The sequence below is a fragment of the Lolium rigidum genome, chromosome 6, assembly GCF_022539505.1.
Source record: "Lolium rigidum isolate FL_2022 chromosome 6, APGP_CSIRO_Lrig_0.1, whole genome shotgun sequence".
NCBI lineage: Eukaryota > Viridiplantae > Streptophyta > Magnoliopsida > Poales > Poaceae > Lolium > Lolium rigidum.
Window position 1 is genome coordinate 1411004 of NC_061513.1, and position 21142 is coordinate 1432145.

The 21142-nt window shown below is 47.7% G+C and overlaps 2 protein-coding genes across 2 annotated transcripts; both read right to left on the minus strand.

The window, feature by feature from the left end:
• Positions 1-1359, minus strand: LOC124659138 (aspartyl protease 25-like). The gene has a single exon (XM_047197073.1). It carries the CDS (start codon positions 1357-1359, stop codon positions 1-3), a length of 1359 nt encoding a protein of 452 aa, XP_047053029.1.
• A 4968-nt stretch (positions 1360-6327) lies between these two features.
• LOC124662381 (non-specific phospholipase C2-like) lies at positions 6328-11149 on the minus strand. The gene is made up of 4 exons (XM_047200225.1): positions 10575-11149; positions 7253-7770; positions 6988-7164; positions 6328-6867 (listed from the first exon to the last, which is right to left on the minus strand). The coding sequence occupies exons 1-4, from the start codon at positions 11147-11149 to the stop codon at positions 6548-6550; spliced, it is 1590 nt and encodes a 529-aa protein (XP_047056181.1). The 3' UTR covers positions 6328-6547.
• Between the last annotated feature and the right edge of the window lie 9993 nt (positions 11150-21142).

Genomic DNA, 21142 nt, shown 5'->3' on the forward strand with positions numbered 1-21142 from the left:
TCAGGCCGTGCAGAACTCGCGGGAGAACCCGACACGGCGGTTGGCGACGTCGAACAGCACGCGGTGGTTCTGCTGTTGCATGCTGGCCAGGACGTTGAGCCCCACGTTCACCCCATCCGACGGCCCCGCCGCCATGGCCAGGCACGCGACGCTGCCGGACGAGCTATGGATCATCACGTTCTCCTCTGGCAGAGTCACGGCCGCCCCGCCGGAGAACGTCAAGGCGACGCTCGGCACCCGCACGGTCACGTTGTAGCACGTGTCGAACCCGCCCAGCGGCGCGGACACGGGCACCCGCACCCTGCGCCGGAACGCGTCGCGCACGGCGGCGTACACGGGGGCCGAGAGCCGCGTGAACATGGTGCCGGCGTCGACGATGGTGCCTCCGCTACCCGTGGCCGGGTCTAATGCGAGCGCCGACGCCGGCACGGCCACGGCCTTGCCACCCACGCGGATGCCGGTCATGTCGACGTAGTAGAGAGTGGGACGGTGAGGGTTGTAGAGCAGCGGCGTCGTCTTGATCCGCTTCGGCTGCCCGACGGGGCCGAGCCTCAGTGTTCCGGAGAAGTTGGAGGACTTGTAGCTCGGGAGGCAGTAGGAGAAGACGGAGCCGTACCTGTCCTTGGTCTGCGACAAGAAGGACAGCGGCCCGCGCCCGAAGCCGAGGAGCCCCTGCGGCGGCACGGAGCCGCCGGTGACGACGCGGAGGCACCCGAACGTGTAGGCCGACGCCGCGGCGCCGGTGCCGTCCTCCAGGGCGAGCACGTCATGCCCGAGCACGGCCTGGAACGTGGAAGACCCGTATGTGAGGTTGAACGCGCACGACGCGCCGGCGCCCCAGGGGCAGGATGCTGCACCGGGGACCTGCGCGCACTGCGGCGCGCCGCAGTGCACGGGCCGGTAGGTGGACGACTGCGTCGGGGAGAAGGATGGCGACGTCGCCGCGGGCGCGCAGCCGACGCAGGCGCTGCACGGGATCCAGGCGGCGTCGTTGCTGGGGTCGAAGGCGACGAGGAGCGTCTGCGCCGGCGTGCCGAGCCGCGCGCGGGCGACGTAGTTGGGGATGCTCAGGATCTGCCTGCCCGGGGCGATCGGCACGAACGAGCGGCCGCGGCTGTGGCCTTTGCTCTTGGGTCTGGCGTCCAACAAGGGCACCGCGAGCAGCGTGGCCACGCGTGACGCGTCGGCGGCTGACTGCGCGGCGATGGAGGCTGCCCATGCTGTGAGCGGCGCGCCGGTGTTGGCCGGCGACAGCGAGCGGGAGCGTGCCAGGAGCAGGGTCGAGCTGCCCACGGCAGCTGAATGCGTCCAGAACGTTGCGAAGACGACGACGAGGACGGACAGTCTTAGAATCGACATGGTTGTTCACTTGTTCTCACTTGATCACTAGCTTGCTCCTAGCGTCCGGAAGGAGGACAGAAAGTGAGATGGTGAAGGTGGCATGGAGGATTGGAGGTGTACATATAGGAAGAAACTTGTTAGGGCATTTTTTTTTATAATGGGGGCTTTATTACTTATTACTTATGAGAAGCAATTACAAATGACTTTTGCATAGCTAAGATGCACACAATCGTTCAAAAGGTCTTAAAGGCCTATAGTGATAAATAAAAGGCGAATTACATATCAAACATGAGCAAGTGTAAACGCCTAAGATGAAGGCGGAGGCCCAATCCGTAGATTATACTGCCACCCATGTAGGGAAAAAGTATCCCTAGCCGTGTCCTCCAATCGTATACAGGCCTCCGTAAAGAAGCCTCGATTCTCCACCTTTTGCAGCGCAGACCACGAACGGAGAGTAGCGGTACATCTGTAGATAACCTGCAAGAGAGAATAATTCTTATCATTAAAAACTTTGTTATTTCTACACAGCCATAGCGACCATATAATGACAAGCGCCCCCACCCTAATAAACGTTCTATATCTATGATCAATACCATGAAGCCAATTACCAAAGATATTGGCCACACTAGTCGGGGGATACAGATCAGAAGCATATAGACCTGGCAAAGCGACATTGGAAGAACAAATGTTTAATCGTCTCGTTGTGACAACAGAGAACACACTGCGTACTCCCATGCCAATTGCGTTTCACAAGATTATCTTTGGTTAGGGTTACTCCTCGACGCAAATACCATCCAAAAATCTTAATTTTGAGCGGTATTTTCATCTTCCAAATTTTCAACCGAGCGACCTCCACTCTTCCACTCGAGCTTTCGCTTCTGCATTTACGATCCCGAGTTTCCAGACACATCGCACTTCCGCTTGGGTCGAGACCTTTACTCATTTGATTTCCTCCCAAAAGAAGGAGGGGCAAGGATGATGTGGCCTTTTTTGCGCTCTACTTTTTCCAGCGATGAGTGATTGAGTAAGGTCTAATTCAATCTGTGTTATGACCTACCTTTTTTGATTGAAGTAAACGAGACAACTGGTATTTTAGGTTGGATAATTGCATTGTACAACGAACTTACAGAGAACTTTCTATTGGATTGTAAGTTCTAACGAAATTCATCATGCCCTTCGGATAACTGAATGGACTCCAAACGTGTGTTAGAAAAGGCATGGTTTCTCTTAGCCCTCCACATCATGTAGAATGCAACTGCTGTAACATGTAAAATGTATTATTTCTTATTGTTATCATGGAGAACTAATTTAAACTTGTTAGAAAATTATGTTGCTAATGAAACACATATGATACAATGGTAAACTCTTCTTCTCTTATTTTCTAAGGTATCATTCCTTAGCTAAATCAAGGTAACCTTCTTTTTCTCTTTTCTCTCCTCCAACTTAGCAAAAGTCCTATATGGCAGCTCTAAGATAAGGTACATGCCTTTAGTGTTCTCATGCACTATTGTCTTCTCCACTTGATTATTTTGCCCCTTCGGCATCCTTTCGGAAACAGAAAAACAGAATTTCAAATGTTAGTAAAACGTTCACCCCATTTACAACTTCATGTCACATTCTACCCTGAACTTGTCACATTGTGTAAGGTTTTACGTAGTTTAACAATTCCACCTGATTCTGACTAGATGTGCCCACTTGTTAGACCAACTTGGATCCTTCGTACCCTCGAGACCTAAACTGCTTTGCTACCCACTAGACCTGGAACCGGGTCTAAGTCAATGAATTAATCCCCTGATCACCGTCACATTGCTCCTTCGACCCGCCCTATGTAATTGTGTTGCCCACTAGAAGTGGCTTCACATGGACCATCTAATTAGTGGTTGAGTGTTGAGATGGAGAGAACACGCTAATTTGGTGTCACAATTTACAAACATGTGGGAAAAGTTAAAACCACTCTTGAAAATTTGGCTTTTGTTCAATCTTGTTTAAGTCTAGGCCTACCAAGCTTGAATTTCCGATGATGAGGACCAACATCCACGAAGGGGGCAAATTACGGAGACCTTGTCAGCGCGGTGGCCGTTGAGAGACATAGCCTCTTGCGATACAAATGGTGCGAAGATGGCCAAGTGAAGGAAAGAAATGTTGTTGGAGTTGGGGGTTTTAGTGTTGAGATGTGCAACAAAGCTTGTGACATCTAGATTCATTCTTGAGCTATCCAACGACTTACATCAACATATGCCGCAAGTTTGAAACAACATGTTGGTCGAAGAGCAATGTGGATTTATCTCAAGCGGCTAAAATTTGGGCTAAAAAAGGATGATATTTTTAACTTTTTAGTCACGTGAGAATATTAATCTCCAAGTCAACCAAGTTTTACACGACTTTTACAATGTGCGTCTACAAATTCTTATTGGAACTATTAAAAAAATGTACTCAGGTACGGGAGCCTACCCAATTCTATAATGTGAGCCTACCCAATTCTTATACCTCGGCAACTTGGCTCGTGAGGGAGCTAAGTCTACCTAATTCTATAATGTGTGTCTACAAATTCTTATTGGAAGTATCATGCATATTATGTTGGCAAAAATCTGATATGACGAACCAATTAATGAGGTGAGAGATGGGTGTGGTATCATAAGAGCAAGTACAATAGAATCCAGTCAGCTGACTATAAGATATTAAATAATATATTTTAGATGAGTTGGAGGAGAGAGAAGAGGAGAGAGAAGGGAGGTGGGCTACTATGCAATAGCCAGCTCTTGCACGTGCTCCTAGGCACCTTGTGAGAGTGAAAAGTGGGCCATATATTAGTAAAGTACTACATTCTTATAGCCAACTATTGTACATGTTAGCTATATGATGACTACAAATGATATGACATCTTGTTATAGCCAACAGTTGGCTATACTATTGGAATTGCTCTAATATGCTACCGTATCATAGTACGTAAAATTAGAAAACTTAATGCAAACACATCATGTACACCAATTTGCATTGAAATTCTAGAAAACATTAAATATTAAATATGATGATTATATGAGACTGCTCATAGTGGGAGTAACATAGCTAGTAACATCACACATCTCAAGGCATTTTGGTGACATGGCATGCCAATAAATGAAGAAAGAGAGTGAGGTGGTAACTAGCTATGTTAGAGCAATTCTAATAGTATAGCCAACTGTTGGCTATAACAAGATGGCATATGATTTGTAGTCATCATATAGCTAACATGTACAATAGTTGACTATAAGAATGTAGTACTTTACTAATATATGGCCCACCTTTCACTCTCACAAGGTGCCTAGGAGCACGTGCAAGAGCTGGCTATTGCATAGTAGCTCACCTCCCTTCTCTCTCCTCTTCTCTCTCCTCCAATTCATCTAAAATATATTATTTAATGTCTTATAGTAAGCTGACTGGACTCTATTGTACTTGCTCTTACCATAACATCACACACCCCAAGACAAAATGAGTCTATAACATAATAAATGACACAATGCATGACACCATATATAAGTTACTACCCACTATGAAGGTACTCCCTCCGTCCACAAATAAGTGGACGCGCGCGGTTTCCAAGAGACCTTAAACTTTTTGTAAAAAAATTCCTAATTCCTTCAATCAATTTGCTCATTAATCAAAAAGATGCTTTGATTTAGGCGCTAATAAATGTTGTGCATACTAGTAACCAATAAAACAACATTGAGAAACCTAAAATAATTAATGGGGGCTAAAATCAAGGCATGCACTAGGGGTCTAAACGTAAAAAATATACCAAGAAGTCTAGATGTACACTTATTTGTGGATTTCTTAGAAGGCTAGATGTGCACTTATTTGTGGACGGAGGGAGTAGTAACTTAGACTAGTAACATATGTCATGTTACTAGTCTAAGTTACTCTCCACTATGACCAGCCTGATACTACTATTATGATACTAGTACTACATAATAAAAAATACTAGTACTATCTTATGGGGTTAGTATCATAAACTAGTAGCATATGCATGATACTAATGTATGATACTTCTCATTGTGACTAGTCTAAGTACTTTAATATTTCTACCTAGAAAGTAGGCTTTTGCATCGCGGTGCCATGAAAATAATAGGTCGGCTGAATACAGTTTTTTTATTTTGGCATGCTCTCAAAGAAAGTAGGCTGTGGGCAGCACAAGGGGTTTCCGGCCCAGCTGGCCAAGGCACTGGCTGAGTTCTGTATAGTGTGTACCAAGTACCAACCGAGCTAGGATCCTAGCCTCCCGACTTGTTATGGTTTCAGAGATGCAATCTAGCTTTTCCAGTTAGGTTTATAGTCACAACCAGTTTACTTCACGATGATGGTCAGGATAAACTATTGCTCAAGAGTCAAGATTGTGTGCTTCCATGGACTGATAACACTGATCGACAGACAAAGCAGATACAGTTCCGGATTCTAGACAGACGCGCGTACACATATTAGTAAAACACTGAAGGCAATCTAGAAGTGGCATCTGAGATTGCTGACTTCATTGTACAGTTCGATCTAGTTCGACCTTTCCAGTCTACACATCATGTGGCTGCCTGACGAACATTGCCTGACAAGCACATTCAGGTTTCAGGGTAAGCCGCGTCGTGAGAGTGCACACAGACTGTAATCCATACTCCAGATATAGTGCGTGTTGGTGGTTGGATAAAACATCGTGATGGTGCTGAAGCTCAAACTTGCTCCATGGAACCGTGGGTCTTGGAGGGGACAGGGGAAATTGTGGGTTTGCGGGAAGCATGGACTAGTGCAGCGACCAACGAGATAGTGGCACTGCGCCGCGCTTAGTGTGTGCTCGCTAGCTATGGCCCGCCGCGCTCTGCCATGGCAAAGAAACAGGGTAGCTGCAATGGGTGAAGTCAACTTATACCTTACCTGAGCTGCAGAAGCTATTTTGATGCGTGTGTCAATTGCCAAACAATTTGGTGACATTCATCAAAGCTAGGAATAAAATGCAGGATGCGACGATGCCACGAACAATGCATTTTGCTTTGTAGTATACCACTGTATACAGAATCCATCTGCTCCATCCATCCTACAGCAGAATCCATCCATCCTACAGTATTTCCATTTCAATCTAGCACGAGCACACCATTCTGGCTAGGCTACGCTGGCTGATCTTCTATTATGTAGTACTAGTATCTTCAGTAATTTCCCAACACCAATTCCCCTATATGTATACGCTTTTCTACGGACGATTGTCGTCTTCGACGGCGGGGGAGGTCCTTGTGGTGAGGGATGGTCTCATCTTGACGATCTGCTCGTCGTCGGAGACGCCCATCCTCTTGGCCGACATGCCGGCCTCGAAGAACCGCCGCACGGCGTTCCTCATGTAGGAGGTGCCTTCCCTCACGTTCATCTTGTCCCTGATCCTCTCCTGCAGGCTGCTCAGCTGGTGATCCCCGTTCAACACCGCCGCCAGCTGCACGATCTCCTGCTGGAACGAGCTCAGCTTCGCCTCCTCGTTCGCCTCCGTCTGCCGTATCCTCGTCGGCATCGGGAGTTGCTCTGCGCATATGTATAGCATCCATGGGTTAGCAACTAATTAATTATTTGGAAGTCAGAACAAGCTACCATGTCGACCGTATATGCTGAACTTTACGAATTAGAACGGCGAACTACTCTTACCTGGGCAATCTGTTCTTGGCTCAGTTCTTGTTTGCACAACGCCTTCGAAGGTCCCAGCCCATGCGTCTCTTTTAGTCAGGAAATCCTGTGGTAGGTTGAACATTTTTTTCACGGTCGCGGGGATGGACGAATGCTCGTATTGTGATGCTGGGGTTGGACCATTTGGCCCATGCACAACTGAAACGACAAAAATCCGAAATGTTATCAGTGATCAGGAAAATAATATATTTGTCCTCCGGAAGTTAACCAAGAAGTGCTCACTAACCTGTTCCCTTCTCAATCCATGGAGAGATCATGATGGCCGGGACGCGGACCCCCAACCTGTTAAACGTGAAGTTATACGGCGCCGGGCCAACAATGCCGTCTGGGCTCGGTACATTGTCGACGGGGGTGGGCACATGGTCGAAGAACCCGCCGTGCTCGTCGTAGGTGATGATCATGAGCGTCTCGTTCCACTGGGGGCTGGCACGCAGAGTCTCGTAGATCTCCTTGATGAACATCTGGCCCTGGTAGACGTCGTGGGAGGGGTGGTCGTCGTTGGCCGGGTGGTCCTTGTTGTCCATGTAGTGCTGCTCGATGACGGTGTAGTTGGGGAGGGAGCCGCGTCTGGCGTGGTCCCGGAACGTGTTGTGGAAGGGGTGGAAGTTCAGGAGGTACTTGAGCTTGCGCAGGTTCCGGTAGAAGAGCACCGCCGGGACGTCCTGGAAGTAGACGCCAAAGGAGAGGCCGGCATCGTGGATGTTGTCGAAGATCGTCCTCTGTGGGTATCCCCTTGCAAGCAACCTGCATCATACAGTTTGAAAAGAAAATTGCTGTCAGAGAGAGTGAGGTAGTTCTTGTTCTGTCTCAAAGAGTGATCTATTCAAGTGAGGATAGCAATGCTCCGGGACAAATCCAGGAAAGTTACATTACGGGGGTTTTCAGGAATTTTTGCACATTGAGGGGGGCCATTGCATGTAAAATAACTTGGAGGGAGGCATATAGGTTAATTTCTAGGTCAAATATACACATCAACTAGGGGTTTTCAGAAATATTCCACCCTTCGCGATGTTGTTTTCCAAAACTGATTTTTCTCATGTCAAGAAAAAGATATAATCTGACTTTTGAAGTTTTGCTGAACTCTATTTTTGTTAGTTTCAGTTTGAGTTTTCATAACCTGTTCCTAGGGATTCAATCCAGTCAATTTGGGCTGCAACTGGGCCCAACAGAGTTGCTGGTTAATGCCCAATCCTATTGCTGGCCTGAGACGTTCCAAGTTGTTGGGCCTGCTGTGATAATGCACGGTCCAGTGATCCAGTTCCCCGCTCAAAGAAAATAAAATACTCCCTCTAATGAAATAAAATCATTAGACAATTATTATGGATCCGAGTAAGTACAAGTTAAGTCCTCCGTCTTAAAATAAGTGTACCTTTAGATTTGCCCTTAAGTCAATACTCTTTCAATTTCGACTAAATTTATACAGAAAATTAGTAACATATATCATATCGCATGTTATCATTATATTTTACAATGTATCAAGTGGTACCAATTTAGTGTAATAAATATGGATACGTTTTGGACTATGGATACGCTTTGTTAAATTTGAGAAATTTTGGCTTCAGGCTTTAGGGATGGGGGGAGTACACCTTAGACGACGAGGACAACAACAACATCAAAACCTTTTCGTAAGTAAGTTAAGGTAGGTTAGATATAAAATTCAGCAATAATGAGAGGTCAAAATAAGAATGAGATGAAAAGCAAAGAGTAAACTAAGATTTCGGCACATGGATCATTGATCTCCATGCAATTACATAAAAAGTCAAAAAAATTTAAGTACATTCTAATCTTTCAAATATATTTTTACCGTCTTCGAGGGGAGTACACGGTACACACTCCTGAAAAAATAGTGTATACGTTGGACACACGGATATCAAGACGGTACCGACACAAGTCATGGGAGGTCTCATGGCCGAATAAATGTCATGTCAGGACGGAGGAAGGCATATGCCTGTCCCTGTCCTAACACGGTTTCTCTGAGCTGCACGATTGAAAGCGACATGTGAAGATTTTACTGACAGTGAGACCAGTCAACCAGGAGGGCCAACTCTCCAGGTTGCGTGCCGTGCGTACAGCGAGCTCGCATCGCATCATCTCATATGGATAATTGATCGTGCCCACCTCTAGCTAGCTCGATTAGTTAATCGAACTAGCACTAGTCTAATTTAATCCAACATGATCTGGAGCATGAGCAAAAGCAAAGATGTAAAAAAGCAACGCGTGGCCCATAAAGATTTGGCGATAACAAAAGACGTCCTCTGCGTTAGTTGTGGCGGCTAATCGCAGCTAGACATGTGTCTCACCCCTGTACTATCGAATCAATGTCATTTTCTTGTGTACTAGTGTGGCAGTGTCCTCTCACTCACCCTGATGTACTTTTGTCACCCTAAACACCATAATGTCAAGCTAAAGCTCTTTTCGCAACAAGTGCTAGTGCTACCACTCCCATCACTCAACAAAAGAAAAAGGAGAGAAACAGTGCTAGGAGGAAATATGGCAAGGACAGAACCATATGGAATGCACTTCTCAAGAGTGGAACAGTAGTGTCTGAATTCGTCATCTTTGTCCAACCTAGCTCGGCATGGGAAGTTCGTTCACCGACGGCCTGACTAACTAAATGCTTGCTATGGTTTCCAAGAGTACACACATACACGATGACTGATCAGCTTGCTGTGTATGAAATCATATTTGCCTTTCAGAGTTTGGGCAGGAGAAAACTGCCGAAAAGAGCAGTGTCCTCTGCCTACACTGAATACTCTCTCCTCTGTCCAGGCCAAGGAAAAAACCGGCCACTCTGCTCTACACTACGTCAGCACAAATCTAGATTTTTTCGCGAACAGAGTACGTCTGGATGGAGTGCATGTTTCCACGTAATTTTGACCCATATAGGTACTAGAACATGTTTCTAAACGGCCCGTCAATCTGACCACTGAACTATGCTCCAAACAGTGTTATTGTGTACCTATAATATTGTCTGGGTTCTTGTTCAATCGTCGTCAGAGGTGATCAAATATTGTTTGGATGTGATTAAATATCTACAAACTGCCATAATAGAATGAGCAACTGTTTTGGTGTCTCTGTATATTGATCATGAAAACTCTCAAACAAAATCAATGAAATTATTTACTACACCCCGATACCAAAACTAGTCAATCAATACAAAAGAAATGGTAACTTTTAAATAAAAAACTACAGACTTGATATATAAAAGGTCGTCCCCATATCTGTGCTACGAGTAATACGCAACACTCTCTTAAAATCTTTCTACAATTATTAGCACGATCATGCCGTTTTTGTTCATATCTAGCGCGCAACATCCCCAACAACCTACCATCAATAAATCTTGGCGACCAACCAACCTCTCTGCAATGCAACGCAATGCAGTCTGGCTTTTCGCGACAGAATCAAATCCACCGCGCCCAAACACGCAAAGAATCAAGACGCATTTGCAGGATAGGAACGAATCCGAACTGACAGCGCGCGCGACGGAATGAAAACTGCAGCTCGTAAGGTAATCAGTTATTATGGCTTAATAGTAATGCGGGACGTACTCGGGGTTGTTGCTGGTGGCGCCGCCGGAGGTGCCGGAGTGGACGAAGAGGCGGTTGGGCTGCGTGGACGAGGGCACGGACGCGAACCACCGGTCGCAGACGGCGAACTGCGACACCAGCTCGCGGTACACGGCGACGCTGTCGGGGGCGAAGCCGTTCATGACGGCGTCCGTCATGTTGCCGCCGCCGACGGAGGTGGCCTGCTGCGCGAACCCGTTCATCTTGGCGGGGCCGGACGCGTCGTCGGAGCCGAAGATCTGCTGCCGGATCTCCTGGTACGAGTGGCCCGGGTCCGGGTCCACGAACTGCGCGCCGTCGCCGAAGTAGACGCGCGGCGACGACGGGTCCGTGGTGCTGGCCGGGTTCCACTCGGCCCCCGTCACGCCGTCGATCGCCGGGTTCAGCCGCTTCATCCACCCCAGCATGTGGTCGAACGACCGGTTCTCCATCACGACGACCACCACCGTCTTGATCGGACCGCTCGGCCCCGCCCGCGCCACGCCGGATGACGCGACCAGGAGCAGGGCCAGCGCGGCGGCGAGGAGCCGGCGGTGGCCGCGCGTGCGAACCGCCATTGTGTTGGTCTGTGAGTGCGCGGCGGGGCGGTAGTGGAGGATTTTGGGGGAGCTCGTGAGGGAGTTGGGACCCCCCGGCACCGGCAGACTCGCTTGTGTGTTGTGGGGCTGGAGGTGGTGGCTCGATCTTGTCTTTTTATCGTGGACGACGGTGGACAGGGTCGACCGACGTGCCAGACTAAATTAGGCATTTTGCTACGGCCATGCAACGCAGATTCCTGGCTATCACAATTACTCTTCGTTATTCAATACCTCCTTTACGACCAATATTTTTGGTAGTACTATACCATATCTTCACCAGCCTATAGATATCGTAAAATTAAAAGATTTAGTTTGGGCAACTAATGAGAACCAACTTGAGGTTGGGTGGTTAGGAGGGTGGTTAGGAGGGTGGTTGTACCCTGCACTGCACTGTAGTTTAAACCCCGGGTTTGACATCCGTGTGTCTCATAAAGGCGGAATATTCTTTCGATGTGGAGGCGACGTTCCCGTCGACAGACGAGGCGCTTGTGGTGACTTCGTCAATTTCAAGATCCAATCCGCCGGCTCGGTCTTCCGGAGGTGCTCATAGGGGTAGGGTGTGCGTGTGTGCGTTCATAGGGGTGAGTGTATGCGCGTGTATGTGAGCGCCTGCGTTTGTACTGTGTTTCTCAAAAAAAAAAAGTTTGGGCAACTAATGAATTTAGGCCATGTAAGCTCCACTGTATTTAATATTATCCACAAAAATATAAGCCACACCAATCGTTCACATATGAATATGTATTTGGAACGTTGATTATATATATCATGGGTCCCAATTATAGCGGCTTAAATGTAGAACAAAATTTAATTTTCTCATTTCTGATTTTCCTTTTGTCCAGATCAAACTCTGTAAATTTAATTACCCTGAGACGCCACAAGATTCACAACATACACCGAAGGTACCTAGCCAAGTCTTACAAAGTTTATTTTCGCATACGTGTTTCGCTAGACGATACACAATCCCATTTGCATGTCATCGCACATGTTGAACTTCAAAGTCATCAAACACCTTTAGTAGTGCCTTAACATCTTCCATCCATAGGCAATGGGTTGATCTATCCATTTACCTCTTCAATAGATCCCACTGCTTTCATACTGTTCCTTTCCCGTGCCACCTTACACAACTACCATCTCAAAAAAGAACTTGAACAGGAAGGGCATAGAAGCTTTTATTTTATTAAACATCAGTGGAGTACATTTAAGAATAGGGTCCAACAAAAAATTAAAATTAAAAGCAGAACCCACACTTTTTGCACAAAATACCTTAGTGCAGAGTTGGAACCCCAAATAATAGGTCCTCGAGAAGGGTAGATTTCGAATTTTTGCGTTTTTCTAGTATCCATCTCTAAAATACAGGGAAATTTTGAACTTTTTTTTTGTATCTTTAAGAATCAAATTGATAATATTTGAACTCCAGTGTCGAAATTGACCTAAGTCAGGCATTGGGATTTGAAATTTAAATTTCGACACAACCTCAAACTTTTCTAAAAGTGGTAACCTAAAAGTTAAAAACATAAATTGCTTGTTTTAAGTGTTAAAGCTTTGTGTATTAATAACCTTAGGCCAAATCAACACAATTTGTAAAAAGAATTAATTCAAAATTGAGGTTTGTTATCACCAGATTTTGACCGAGTCAGAGGTGGGCCGCGATCGAGATTGACTTGAAGAATATATATAGAAGGAATACGTGAATCGGCCTTTTATACCAAGTTGGGCTTGTTTGCCCATGTATCTGTAACATATTAGATCGCATCTTAGTTTAGAAGTTAGAATCTTACTCGTGCACGGTTTGGTACACGCCCGCATTAGAAAGTCCCCTGGACTATAAATATGTATCTAGGGTTTATGGAATAAACAACAACCAACGTTCAACCACAAACAAATCTCGGCGCATCGCCAACTCCTTCGTCTCGAGGGTTTCTCCGGTAAGCACCATGCTGCCTAGATCGCATCTTGCGATCTAGGCAAGCACAAGCCTCGCCCACGTTGTTCATGCGTTGCTCGTATCGAAGCCTTTTTGATGGCGAGCAACGTAGTTATCTTAGATGTGTTAGGGTTAGCATTGTTCTTCGAATTACATGCTTTCGTTATGCGACCCTTGCACATCTAGCCGCCCTTACACCTATCTTGGGTGTAGGGGCGGCACCCCGCTTGATCATAGTTTAGTAGATCTGATCCGTTACGGTTGCTCCTTGTTCATCAAGGATTAGTTTAACATCCGCAATAGTTAGGCCTTACAAAGGGTTGGAGGATCCAGCGGCGTGTAGGGTGGCGTTTGAAGGATGTTCCGGGGATCAACCTCGTGTTGGTTTTTAGACCCTGTCTAGGATCGGCTTACGGTCACCGTGCGCGAGCGCGAGGCCCAATCGTGAGTAGGATGATCCGATTATACGGTGAAAACCCTAAATCGTCGTAGATCTAATTAGCTTTATCTTGATCAAGCAGGACCACCATATATTCGGGCACCTCGTCCGGATCATGGGTGGAACCTGAGAGCCGATCGAGGCTCGTATTTAATGTTTACGTGTATGCCATGCAGGAAACTAAGCGAGGCATCATCCACACCTTCCTGACCAGGTATAGGTCAGGTGGCACGCCCTTGTGATAAGCATCGGACGTGCGACCAGGAGGCTTTGCGGGCCGTCGCTCTGAGGGACTGGGGCCAGCCGCAGCCCTAGTTGTTCCCGGCTCTACCGTGTTGACCGTCTCTGCCCGCCAGGGGGTTTCTGACGTCAACACATTCTGGCACGCCCGGTGGGACCACCTTCGACATCCACAACATCGCCATCTACATCCGAGATGGCGGAAGGCACTCCGGCCAAGTACGAGGATCCGCCCGATGAGCTCAAGAAGAAGCATGACGAAATCAAGGCGGTCCTCGAAGCCGAACTCATCGGCTCTTTCCACCGAACCCGCTCCCATGGCGTCGGGTGGAAGGGTTTCACACCCGAAGGCGCACTCGATGGAGTGGATCCGTCCGCCCCGTCGAAGAACGCACCAGGTCGCCGCGGCAGGAGATCAACTACATGGTGGCTCATTCGCCGCACCGCCACTCGAGAGCCCGGTGAACACTTTGGAGCGTGTCGCTCCGCGCGTCGTCCGAGAAATCATGAGCCACCGGTATTCTCCGTCGGGACCAGCTCCGGGGACTTTCAAGGGAGAGATGCCACTCCAGCCCCGCCCGTTCGCATGGGCAGCACCGGAACCGCCGAACTCATCGGCATACGTCGTCTACAAGATTGGTGGTGATCCTGGTGACTACCAATTCCTACCCGAGGCGCCCAAGGAGATCCCGCACGGATACGCGTGCGCGTACGTACCGGACCGCAACACCCGGGCACTCTCGAACCGGGCTGCAATATCGGGGGCCTCTCGGAACGGCGGGAGGAACGTCGAGAGCCGATCCCGAGAAGCAAACGTGGCTAGCTAAGTACGCCACTCCGACAAACCTCCACAGCCCAGCTCCCGCAGTTGGCTTAGAACCGGAAAAGCAAGCATGGCTGGTCAAGTATGCCACCCCGGCGAATCTTCGGGGTTCGACACCTTCAGCCATCACGGCGGATCAGATTTGTGCAATCTCGAAAGATCGGTTCGGCATGATGCCGAAAAGGAAGACGTTCGGCTACACCAAGCCGTACCCCAACGACTACGAACTGATCCCGCTACCACCCAAATATCGGCTCCCGGACTTCACAAAGTTTAGTGGATCAGATGGTTCCAGCTCCATCGAGCATGTGAGCCGGTATTTGGCACAGCTGGGCACGATCTCAGCATCAGACGAGTTGCGTGTGAGGTTCTTCGCATAGTCCCTCACAGGATCGGCTTTCGGGTGGTACACATCGCTGCCACCGAACTCCATCCGGACTTGGAAGAGTAGTTCCATGAGCAGTATCACTCAGAGGCTTCCGATGTTGGTATTGCCGATCTAGCGCAAGTACGACAGAAGCGCGGGGAAACAGTGTCAGAATACGTCCAGCGCTTCAGGACCATTAGGAACCGATGCTTTTCGGCTCATATAAGTGAAAAAGAAGCGACCGAGTTGGCGGTGGTGGGTCTCTCATCATCGATTAAGGACGTGGCCTCCCAGCGGACTACCCTTCGTTGGCGCACATGGTGCGTAGGCCGTCGGCATATGAGCGGCGCCACCCGGATGTTTACCAGGACAAATTCAAGCGTGCGGTGACCCCGGTTGAGGCGGACGAGGATGAAGGTGCTGCGGGAGATCGAGAGGTAGCAGTGGCTGAATGGACTCGAGCGACGAGCCCCGTGACCTGCAAATGGGTGAAGCCACAAGGCCCTCCAAAAGGGTTCGACTTCGACGTGACCAAAACTGAGCAGATTTTTGATCTCTTACTCACGGAGAAGCATGTAAAGGTACCCGAAGGCCACAAGTTCCCCACGGTGCAAGAGCTGAACGGAAGGCCATACTGCAAGTGGCATAACACGTTCACCCACACCACCAACGACTGCAGGGTGTGGCGGCAGCAGATCCAAATGGCGATAGAAAACGGACGGTTAATTTTCAACCAGTACGCCATGAAGGTCGACACACACCCCTTCCCCGCCGTAAACATGGTGGAGTATACCTACCATGGAGGGTGCCAGCCGGATTCCCCGTGCAATATCAACATGGTAGGACCTGGACACCACTTTGGCAAGGACGGAGATGAGGGCAGCCGCTCTCATAGCAAAGATACAGAGGAAGCCGCTCCACGCGATCGGCTCCACCAAGACGGCAAGCGCTACGTCACAGAGGGAGAGGTGAAAAACATAAGGTATCAACGACCTCTCTCTGATCACCTCCTCAACAAGTATGTGAGTCGAGTATGACCAACGCCGGCGATACAACGGCGATGATGAAGAAGATCGTTCGGCTAGGGACGACAGGAGACGTCGTCGGCATGATCATGATGAGGAGGAGCACGAGCGCCGTGCCAAGGAAGAGCCGGGGGAGCGAGTCGACGAGGATAGGCACTCGGGACTGTCCCTTCTTCGGACACCGCTCGGGATTCAGGAATGAGCCGATTGCCAACAATCGGCAATTGCCCGAAATGCAACCGGAAGAAGAAGGAGGCAGCCAACGTGTCCGTATTCAAGCGCCTAGGGCCTCTCCCGCCACGGAGCAAACGAGCTGAGTCCCCTCGGTTGAAAGATCTCGAAGATTCAGAAGACGAGGGAGAAGAAGAAGACAGTACCACCGGCCAAGGTGGTGCCCCGATGGACTCGGCCGTTCTCGAAACGCAGGGTTCAGCGATTGCGCGGCCTGGAAGAAGCCGAGAGGTTATACTTGCATACACGGAGGAAGGCAAGGCCCGATCCGGCTGCGAAGGTTCAGCGAACCCCGGATGAAGAGGGTCGTCCACGGAAAATGGAGTGGCGCCCCAAGCAAAGGAAAGCCGATGATGAAACATCGGTCGGCACAAACATGGTGCTCGTTCTTCCGACGAAGCTTAGTGCTCCACGATTACACGATGCACTCAAGGTGGACGACGGCAAGCGCACCAACATGATAAAGTCGCAGATTGGGCTGGTTTTATCTACCGGCTCGAACGAGTAGCAAGAGCACGTCAATGAGCAAACGTGGCAAGGCCGATCCTTGTGATCGGCCCCAAAAATTTATGAAGGGACATCACAAAACCTTCACCGAGCAAGCAACGTGGAGGCCGATTCCAAGCAATCGGCCAAAATTATCCTCACCATCCATTCTGCCTGGGTTCAACATGTTATCCAACAGAGCCGATACCATCAATTCTCTTGACAGAATCGGCTCGGGGGGGGCACCTGGTGGATAAAACACGAGGATATACAGTAGAAGTGTCTCATCCTTTGGTGATGGGTATTGAAGTATGGGGGCCGATGCATAAGTCGGCCGTAAGAAATTCAAAAATTCGAAAACTTTTGAGCACAGCCGATGCAGCAGACATCGACTTAAGGATGTGAAAGCCGATGCATGGCCATCGACTCAAGAGGAATAACTGGTACGTTCAGAGGGTCAATGGAGCACGAAGGAAAATTTTAATGGAAGAACTCCTCAATGGAGTAGTTTAAGGGCTTGGATCCTCTCTTCAAAAGCAATACCAAGAGCAGCCTGGACGTGCAGATCAGGTCAAGGATGGATTGCCTCAGACTCACCGAAGGAAGGGAGCCGATCTAATCAACAAGGCACAAGGAGTAGACTGAAAATCTCGGGGGGCAGCTCACCCTGGAGGTTCTCTTCTCTGGGGAGCCGATTTTGTTGGAATCGGCTGTCACTGCATCATGACCTTCTCAGGGAGGAACTGGGAAGGAAAAGCCGTCGTCTTGTACGAGGTTTGGACCGTGCTGGTGCTGCAAGAAAAGGAAGAAACTGGTTTCTCAAAATTAGCCGATGAACAGTCATCGGCCGCGGATCGCAAAACACCACGGTCAAGAAAAACAATAATAGTCCGATTCGTTGCTATCGGTCTTGGTGTGGCAAGCGGAAGGATGGAAATTGGATTAATGAAAGGAGAAATTGAAAGAACAATTCTCATTAATTCAAAGGAGCGGCTTTACAAGAAGAGCCGATGGCTCTCAAAAGAGGGATCTCGGTGCCTAGTGCACCGCTCATCGCTAGTCCTACTCTACTAGTCGTCGCTGTCCTCATCATCGCCGTCGCCGAGGTCGTCGGCGCTGCTCCCAGAAGCTCCTCGCCGTTGCTGCCCCAGCCGTCGGCTGGAGCTTCCTCCTCCTCCTCGTCATCATCATCATCCTCGCTATCCGCCCAGCTGCGGAAGCGCTTCGTTGGAGGATACCCAGCGGAGGAGGAGGAATCATCTTCCTCCTCCTCATTGTAATATCCCAGGATTTGGGGTTACAAAAATAGAGGAAACAGATGTGTGCATTGCATTCATGCATAGAAAATCTGGGGAATTTTCGCGCTTTAAAGTAAAACGATCACATGAATCGAAGTTTCACTTGACCTTGGTGGAATTGAAGTAGCTCATCAAGTCTAGTGCTATAAACCTCAATGTGACTTTCCTAAAACCTTGTTTTGGGTAGAGACAAGTTGATCTAAGGGGTTAGATCAAATGGAACTAATAATCAACACAACAACACTTTACTCAATGATCAACTACTCTGATCTTATTAAATATCACAACATGATATTCCTAGCCATAACATGTGAACATCCCTGTAATTGGAAATCAAGTAACAATAATTGAAGAAACTATTCTTCACTTATCTTTTCCATATCTTAAAACTAATTCATGATCCTACCATATACTCATGGTATTGATTCCACTTAAAACATGGAATCATGACCAGGAGAGCAACTCTAGAAATATATATCCTTTTCCATTCCAAATAGTTAAGCATCTAACCTAGAGAGGTGAGAGTTCTATTTTAATTATTAGAAAAGCAATGACAAACCTTGAGCTAAACCCTGGATATACATCCAAGTATTCAAATCATCATCTTTAAGAGCAACCCTAGGATGTTAATCAAAACAATCCCTAGAGAGAGAAACCAACTATGTTAAACATAGATTTTGATGATCACATCAATCTCTATGGAGCCTAACTTCAGGTTAGTATTAAAGTCCTTCCTAAATGAGAGAGAACTATCCATGTGTCCCGATGATTAAATCATCATTGTTTAAGAAGAACCCTAAGTAATTATCTCGGGCATTCTTCGGGATATAAACTTTAGGGCAACCCTAGTAGTCCCATTCAAGAAGGTAAATTAGAAGTACTATACCCTAGATTAATCAAGATAATACTTGATCATGAAAGTGAGAAACCTATTAAATGAGAGATATCTTAGGAAGCCAAACCTTGATCATTATAAATTGAGTGATGATCATAAACCCTAAGAACTTGAGGTAGAGAGATTAAGAACAAGTTGATCATGCCTAATCCATGATCATGCTCTTGAGGTATGTGAGGATAAGTTAAACCCTAATAGGATAAGAATATCCCATTTCCACATGAAATAATAGAGAGATCACTAGTAAGCAACCATATGCTTATATTCCAACCTTAACTTGTGAATCACTTGTTGATCATAAGTAGAATCCTACCATATCTATATTCCATAGATTTAAGAACCTAAGAAAACCTTAGAGTAAAACTCTCCATTTTATATGGTGAGAAACCATACATCCATATGACCAAAGTTAACTATAAAAAGAACTATAACCAATGTAGTTACTTCCATTATAAATTGGAGACAATAATAGAAGTTAATTGGTAGAAGATAAAACCAATTCTCAAATCCTTAGTAATTAGAGAAGCACATAACATATGAAGCAACTAACCATATTACCCTGGTTAGGGGAGATTAACCCTAGCAAATGCAACATGGTGTCATCTCGAACTCTATAAACTAGGGTATATCCCAACCATAGTTTATGTATCACTATGGTGATCATAACATGAACCTAGGCATAATTGAGATGCAAACCAGTGGTCATTATGTGAGTATAATGGGAACCCTAGAATTGTTCACTATTTAAAACCAATACTTAATTATGGAGTATAAGATAAACCTGGTCTAAACCCTTTAGTTAAACCATGTATAGTGATCAACCACTTATCATTATAACCAAGATCAAACCATGATGGGAGTAATGTTTACTATAGGTAATTCAAGGTGCTATTAAACATAATCCTAGTGCCACCTTTGAAATATGGTTATGATCATATCTCGCAAAATCTTAAAAAGCAAGTGCTCACCTAAAATCGGGTGCAAGTGACCAATTCCCTAAATTGAAACCAAGTCTTAACACAACCTTTAAAATACTTTGAGTTGAAAGCATCAACTATAATAATCCAAAGAATTTGATTCACAAGAAAATGGAAATTATAATGAGAGCACAAAATCATGATTAGTTAAAAATTGCAATAGAAAGTGCATACATAAAGATTAAATGACCATTCAAAAACAATTTAGTATTAAAATGATCTTCTTATTAGTCCTCAGTAAATTCCAATTGTCAAACACCCGCAAAATAAAAGGACTCAAATTTGAATCAAAAACAGAATTTAAATATAGCAAATACAAAACAGAAAAAACGAGAAAACGAGAAAGAAAATAAGAAAAAGAGAGACATACCTATTGGGCTACCACAGCCCAGCGGCAGCCTGCAGAGGAGCCCAGCACCACGGCCCAACCGCCCCAGTCCAGCACGGCCCAAACATGCCCGGGTACCCCTTCGCTGCGGATAAAGACGAGGTGGGGGTCGTCGCCTTCGTCTTCTCCACCGGGCGCGCGAGGAGATCGACACCGCGACGGGAGAGCCACGTCTCGCGGTCGTCGCCGCCGTTGCTCGACCGCCAGCCGCACGCCATAGACCCTATAAAGCGCCACGGAAGCTTCAATTTCCCTCTCTTCATCTCCTTCGCGCTAAATCCCGAAACCCTAGCTCGCCGGAGACCATCTCTCCCCACCGTTTCCGACCACCCCAAGGTCCGCCGTGGAGCTCAGGAGGAGCGCCTCGGTGTCCTTGTTCGTCTAGGTGAAGTCGCAGGTCACGGGAAGCTCGGAGAAGGGAGAATTTGGCCGTCCCCTTTCGCAGTACCGCGAGGGAAATGGCGACCGCCGTGTCTTCTCCGTCCTCCATCGACCTCGCCAACATGCCTTCGTGCTCACGGTGAGCTCACGCACCTGCTGAGCCTCTTATTGCATCAAACCGTCGCCCCTAGCCTCCTAGCCGCGTGTGCCCGTATCCGTCGCCGTTCGGCCTCGCCGTCGGTCGAGTTCCGGCGACCATTTAGGAGCGGCGCGGGTACCAATAGCTTCGCCTCGACGCGTTTAGTCTGGTGGTGTAGTTAGTTGGCCCGGGGAACCACTGTACCGCCGGCGACCATCGCCTCTGCCCGCCGGTGATGGCTTTGGGTTGCCACCTCATGGCCACGGGGGCAGCCAACGTGGCGACTGGCCCACTAGTCAACCCCTGGGGGTACATCTGGCCGGGTGTATTTAGTATTCCCTGTCTTAATACAAATCCAA

Bases quoted from the DNA above. Each gene is read 5' to 3' on its own strand.
- LOC124659138 (XM_047197073.1), bottom strand. From the start codon at position 1,359: ATGTCGATTCTAAGACTGTCCGTCCTCGTCGTCGTCTTCGCAACGTTC.
- LOC124662381 (XM_047200225.1), bottom strand. From the start codon at position 11,149: ATGGCGGTTCGCACGCGCGGCCACCGCCGGCTCCTCGCCGCCGCGCTG. The intron at 7,771-10,574 runs GTACGTCCCGCA...TGTATGATGCAG, and splicing joins GCCACCAGCAACAACCCCGA to GTTGCTTGCAAGGGGATACC. The intron at 6,868-6,987 runs GTAAGAGTAGTT...ACATATGCGCAG, and splicing joins GCCAAGAACAGATTGCCCAG to AGCAACTCCCGATGCCGACG.